We start from the raw sequence: 7,001 nt of genomic DNA on the forward strand, positions 1-7,001 counted from the left end.
AAGAACAGCAACAGGCTGCCGGAGAATATTTGGAACAGCAGCCATTTTGTTTGGCTAGCTAGCAGACTGGCTAGCCAATTTAGCACAGCTATCCAACCCTTCATGGCAAGGAAGATAACTATAGCCTCAGACATCCAATAGTGTACTACAGAGGAGCACATAAAGTGGTCTAGCCTCCATGTTTCCCAATGCAGTTACTATTGTAGGTAGCTGACAGCACCATCATAATGAGATACCATACATACATTCAGATGGGTGTAGTCTGCATATCTGCGGAAGTTAACACCAGGTTTAAAACTAAATGTGCCAGGTGAGAGCATAGAGTATATACAAAGATACATATTTCTGCTATGGACCTTATACACAAAGAGCACTGCTATAAACAGATACCACAGTAATCATTCTACCAGGTGAGGACATACTATATACAGCACAGAGAGGGGACTGGGAACTATAGAGCTATGACTGACAGCACAGAGGTTGGAGGACAGTGACAGTCAAGTTCAGGTACATACCTGGAGGGTTGTTACTGGGACTTCCTGACTGCTGTGCGTCTGTAACACAGATATAGAACCATACTTCAATTGCGAACCTGAAAAGGTCATTAAAGTTCAGCACTCTTCTATCAATTTAAGTAATTCAAATTAGCTTTATTGGCATGAATGTAAATCACCCAGTGTTGCCAAAGCAATACAATTACCCACTACTACAAGGACATGTCCAAAATACCCTGAATGTCACAGGTGCCCCCCAAAAAAACAAGCAAGGTGCTGTTAGAGATCAGATTTAATTTAAACCTAGACAATAATATCAACTGGAGCCTACACAGAGTATGGTGATTATATAATGAATACTCCGCAGTTTCCCTAGTTTGTGTCTGAGGTCTTCATTGTCATATTTCTGCGGTGGTGTCAGTCCTGACAGACCAAGCCAGATGTGCGCTGATAGAGTAAAAAGTATTCAGAACAAGAGAGGTGCTCAGCTGGGGTGGAAAGAGGCAACGAGACAAGGTTAAAAATACGAGGTAAAGTGTTATCCTGACCTGTACACAAAGACTTGTTGATTCTGGCTGGCTTTTTACAGGGCTTGGGTTAGGGAGAACATGATGTGTCTCTGCCTCGTCCTGCTCTGCCTGGGCATGGGCGAAGCATGCACATAGCACACGCAACGGGAGGAGGATAAGCTCTGAAACACGTCAGGAATTCTCCCCATAAGGTAGCGCCTAGCCTAGCCTTCAAGTGGTTCCTCTGATTGATGTTGTTACCTTACAGCACCTTTGGGAGGAGGATAAGCTGGGGTATCTGGCGTTCCTCAGCCGCCGCCGTGCTCATTAGTCACCGCCAACCACCAGAGGCCATTTGAGTATCGTCCCCCAACCGTCACGCAACACTAACAGATATTCAAACGATGCTCACAAGCGCCCGGCTTTTAACATAAACACTAGTCCAGGGGTACTCAAGTACTATTTGAGAAGGTCCGGTCACACAAATTTCCTAGGTGGCAAAGGTCCGGATGGATATTGTCATTTATCGGCGTAGTAACACACCTCCACCTCGCAACCCATGCAACCCTAAACTGTTCAAACCTCTCTTCTTGGCAGAGAGAAAATGTTGCAGTTTTAAAGCAAATTTCCCGCAATTATACACATTTAGCATGGGGCAGAGATTTTTGTTGTTGTTGCTGTTTTAAAGCTAATTACCTGCAATTCTACACATTTTTCCATGTCTTATATGTGTTCATATGATACCAGGGTTGAAGCCAGAATGTTCTTTTTTGTTTTTTGGGGGGGGACCAGTGGTCCGTATTGACCCTAGTGATCTAGTTGAGTATGGGGGCATTATACCATATCATTAACAATAAACAATAGGTCCACAGATGAAAAGTATCTCCAAAGAGCTTCAATTTCCCCAAAACAGCAGTTCCTCACCACTCTTCCCTACAAAACCTACTGTAGCATCGGCCTATCAGAGTGGGGCGACATCGATGTCACAACATATGGAAGAGAAGGAGGACCCCCCCCTTCCCTCCCTCTACCAACCCCCGCTTCAACCAACCATACAGGGAAAAATCTAATCGAATAAAAGGTTATTGGTCACATACACATATTTAGCAGATGTTATTGCGGGTGTAGCGAAATGCTTGTGTTCCTAGCTCCAGCAGTGCAGTAAACAGTACAACAGTGAATGGTTAGGCTGTGTTTGACTTGAGTTCCATAATGATTTACTGTACCACAGCCACCCCCACATGTTCCTCCTGTGCTTCATGTATGAGCTAGGCAAAATGAGAACGACAGGGTTGTGATATGATCTACGCCTTTAATGCAGAGAAGTGAGGACCAGAGGCGGGAGACGGTGAACTCAGATAGCCTCGCCTTGCAACAACACTCCTTTTCCTGCTGCTGAGACTTCCCTCTCTCATAAGCTCCATTTCAGAGGTAAAAGAGGAGAGAGAGAGAGAGAGAGAGAGAGAGAGAGAGAGAGAGAGAGAGAGAGAGAGAGAGAGGAGAAAAAATGTGAAGAAAAAACGTTGAGAGATTTATTCGCTCCCCACCCCCCCTAAATTTGACCATTAAACAGCACTGCAAAAACGGAATGTTCTTGGCTGCGGCTCAACAATGACAAAGTAGGGTGGGAACAACACCACCATACGTTAAGAGAAAAAATCACCCCTTATGTTTAACCCTGAATAGTCCCAACTTTGAGCTCTCTTTACAGGATACAGAAGACACAAGGGAAGTCTGTTGTTGATAGCATGCTCTTTTTTAGATGCCTAAGCTGGCTAGTTTGTTAGCTTGTCTGGTTTGTTAGCTTGTCTAGTTTATTATGTTGTAAGACTACATTTTCCTGAAAATAATTTACTCTCTGGATAGAAATTCACATGATTTCAACAAAAACAGTATGGTGCTATTGACTTCTCAGGCACATCATGCGTGCACATTTGTCATTTAACTGACACACCATAAAAATAATTTCTAATGAGATACAATTATATTTCTATACTGAACAAAAATATGAACGTAACATGTAAAGTGTTGGTTACATGTTTCATGAGCTGAAATAAAAGATCCCAGAAATGTTCCATACGCACAAAAAGCTTATTTCTCTCAAATGTTGTGCACAAATTTGTTTACATCCCTGTTAGTCAGCATTTCTCCTTTGCCAAGCTAACCCATCCACCTGACAGGTGTAGCATATCAAGAAGCTGATTAAACAGCATGATCATTACACAGGTGCACCTTGTGCTGGGGACAATAAAAGGCCACTCTAAAATGTGCAGTTTGTCACACAACACAATGCCACAGATGTCTCAAGTTTTGAGGGAGCGTGCAATTGGCATGAAAACTGCAGGAATGTCCACCAGAACTGTTGGCAGAAAATGTAATGTTAATTTCTCTACCATAAGTCGCCTCCAACGTCGTTTTAGAGAATTTGGCAGTACGTCCAACCGGCCACACAACCACAGACCACGTGTAACCACGCTAGCTCAGGACCTCCAAATCCGGCTTCTTCACCTGCGGGATCGTCTGAGGGGGGGCAGGGGGTGCTGAGGAGTATTTCTGTCTTTAATTAAGCACTTTTGTGGGGGAAAACATATTCTGATTGGCTTGTCCCTGGCTCCCCAATGGGTGGGGAGTAACTCAGTGAAATATTTGAAATTGTTGCATGTTGCGTTTATATTTTTGTTCAGTGTATGTTACATGCCACAGTCTAGGGCTTTGTGTGGAACAACGTCCCTACAGTAATGTGATGGCAGGCTCCTCCCACTTTCTTCCTCCCTGTCAACCTGGCACTTCCCACCCTCATGCCACCTTCAGACACATCCATCAGTCTAGTTACAACTATTGCCCTCTCCCAGGAGAGAGAGAAAGAGAGAGGCAGAGAGACAGGCAAGGAGGGAGACAGAGAGAGAGAGAGAGACAGAGAGAGAGAGACAGAGAGAGAGAGACAGAGAGAGAGAGAGAGAGAGAGAGAGAGAGAGAGAGAGAGAGAGAGAGAGAGAGAGAGAGAGAGAGAGAGAGAGAGAGAGAGAGAGAGAGAGAGACAGAGAGAGAGAGAGAGAGAGAGAGAGAGAGCAGAGACAGAGACAGAGAGACAGAGACAGAGACAGAGAGACAGAGAGAGAGACAGAGAGAGAGACAGAGACAGAGACAGAGACAGAGAGAGAGAGACAGAGAGAGAGAGAGAGAGAGAGAGAGAGAGAGAGAGAGAGAGAGAGAGAGAGAGAGAGAGAGAGAGAGAGAGAGAGAGAGAGAGAGAGAGAGAGAGGTGGGGAGCGGTATAGCAGGAGACATTGTGTGAGAGGTGGTTTGTCTAACATGGAACAGACCATTGTGAGAGAACAGGCAAAAGACCAGATGGTCATGGTAATTAAAGAAGCTAGCCAGCAGAAGTAGCAGCAGCATCTTCTCTATGCTTCCCTACAGTCCAACTGGAGCCACCTGGAAGAGTTGAGGTGGGATCCAGGCATATCGCATCTTCTGTTTGTCAACCCCACTCAGAGGTATGAGGGAGCTCTATAATCTGAGAGCTGGAAAACATCACATACATCACAAGAACCCAGTTATTCATGCATGTGTGCCTGTGTTGTACAATTGTATGCTGTGTAAATTTAAGTCTGAGACAGAAATTAAAAGGGGGGTGAAGACACAGAAAGTACCTCCTCTCTGCATCCAAAGGTGCATTAAACCTTCCAAATGGAGACCAATCCAAGACCAATCCATTCGTCTTCAAATAAAACACCAGTAACCCGTGAATAAACAGTGTGGTCTCGGTCTGTGAGGTAGATCTCTGCCCTGAGAGTTTGGCAAGGCCCTGACCACAACACAACATACCAGAGACACACAGCCTCGCTCCCAAAAAAAACATTTCTTGGCACCTCTCCGTCCCTGTCACTTGTTTAAACAAACAAACTGGGCCCTGAGGAGAAAGAAAATCTAAACAGAGGATTTGAGGATCTTGGCTGTGACTGGAGTGAGGAGGACTGAGGAGTGACAGGTTGGGATTGTTGGGTACTGAGTTTGTTTCATACTTTCTGATTTGACACAATGATCATACCACTCAAATGATTATGGCAATTATGTGTAATTGTTGTTCTCTCTCTCTCTCTTTCTTGCTCTCTCTCTCGCTATCTTGCTCTCTCTCTCTCTGTGCCCTAATGCGTCACCTGCCTGGATATCATAAACATTCTGAAAATCTTTTGCACCCACCTTATTCTAGTTTGGCATGATACCCATACCATCCCCAGAAGAAACCCTAAATCCACCCCCTACCCTAATCCCCCTTAACCTCACTGTGTATATTAAACCAGTCACATACTTTTACAAACTTTCTTTCTCACTCGCTGCGGTGCACCCATTTGATCCCACAAACACACACTCTCACATACACACACATCCCACAGCACACACACTCTCACATACACACACGGTCGCTGCAGATGCATACCACCGTCGACATTTCAGAGGGAAGAGAGAAGCCGTCTGGCAGCCATTTTAGAGTGGTGTAGCCGGGGTCTGTGCACATGTATAGCTGTGGCTGCCAGAGGCATGGGTCCCGAGCCAAGATGCATCTCTGCGGCTGAGGGAGGGAGGGAGGGAGGAGTGAGAGGAGATAAAGAGAGAGAAAGACGTAGAAATATATCCTAATTACAGCACCGCTCAGCCCGTAATGTTTCAACAATACAGCTGTGTGCAGTGTAAATATTTGACATGGCCACACTTTCCAACCCTGTTCTGCATGACTTTGGCTGAGGAGCAAGCCGTTAAGGGGGTAGGCAAGCTGTCCATCTGCCTGTCTATCTGTCTGTCCATCTGTCTGTCTGTCCTGGTGTGCATAGCCATAGTGTATGTGTGTGTGTGTGTGTGTGTGTGTGTGTGTGTGTGTGTGTGTGTGTGTGTGTGTGTGTGTGTGTGTGTGTGTGTGTGTGTGTGTGTGTGTGTGTGTGTGTGTGTGTGTGTGTGTGTGTGTATGTGTGTGTGTATATGTGTGTGTGTGTGTGTGTGTGTGTGTGTATGTGTGTATATGTGTGTGTGTGTGTGTGTGTGTGTGTGTGTGTGTGTGTGTGTGTGTGTGTGTGTGTGTGTGTGTGTGTGTGTGTGTGTGTGTGTGTGTGTGTGTGTGTGTGTGTTAACAGGCTTTGTCCCGTGTCTTCCTCTGCTCCTGGTTTCTATCATTCACGCCTTAGCCATGATGACCTCATCACTGTGGGCCCTGTTCCAACACCAGCAGATCCTAGTTCTCTCTCAAATGTTGCTACATTTATCTCTGTCTCTGGGTCTGTAAGAGTATCTCTTATCTTCTGTCTCTTCTCTTGTCTGTCTACATTGATCTCTCTCTCTGTATCAGGATCTGTATCAATTCTTATCTAAACAGTATTGTATTGGATAGTATATATTTTCCTATCCACTTCTAAATCTTTGTCTACATCTAACCTGGTATCTTTCAATCCTCCACTCTTTTCCTGTTTTTTTTGTTGCACTTCTTCTCTCATCTTAGTGGCCCTCTCTCTGTCACTCTCTCCCTCTCTTTCTCGCCCCTTCTCTCTCTCACCCTCTCTTTCTCGCCTTCTCTCTCTCTCTCTCTCCCTCTCTTTCTCGCTCCTTCTCTCGCTCTCTCTCAATTCAATTAAATTCAATTTAAGGGCTTTATTGGCATGGGAAACGTATTTTAACATTGCCAAAGCAAGTGAAGTAGATAGTAAACAAAAGTGAAATAAATAATACATATTAACAGTAAACATTACACTCAGAAGTTCCAAAAGAATAAAGACATTTAAAATGTCATATTATGTAAATATACAGTGTTGTAACAATGTGCAAATAGTTAAAGTACAAATGGGAAAATAAATAAACATAAATATGGGTTGTATTTACAATGATGTTTGTTCTTCACTGGTTGCCCTTTTCTCTTTCTCACCCCTTCTCTCTCTCCCTCTCTTTCTCGCTCCTTCTCTCTCTCTCCCTCTCTTTCTCGCACCTTCTCTCTCTCTCTCTCTCCCTCTCT

General features: G+C 44.6%; 1 protein-coding gene across 4 annotated transcripts in view; it reads right to left on the minus strand.

The window, feature by feature from the left end:
• Positions 1-7,001, minus strand: part of LOC121571173 (nuclear factor 1 B-type-like) — an 81,900-nt gene that overhangs the window by 26,730 nt on the left and 48,169 nt on the right. For 3 of the 4 annotated variants that reach the window (XM_041882518.2, XM_045221805.1, XM_045221807.1), the window contains exon 3: positions 516-554. The exons of the other annotated variant lie outside the window; for it this stretch is intronic. In XM_041882518.2, coding sequence (XP_041738452.2) covers positions 516-554 — 39 coding nt within the window. The remainder of the gene's footprint in view (positions 1-515; positions 555-7,001) is intronic. 4 annotated transcript variants of the gene reach the window in all.

Source organism: Coregonus clupeaformis, chromosome 8 (genome assembly GCF_020615455.1).
Source record: "Coregonus clupeaformis isolate EN_2021a chromosome 8, ASM2061545v1, whole genome shotgun sequence".
In the NCBI taxonomy this organism is placed as follows: Eukaryota; Metazoa; Chordata; class Actinopteri; order Salmoniformes; family Salmonidae; genus Coregonus; species Coregonus clupeaformis.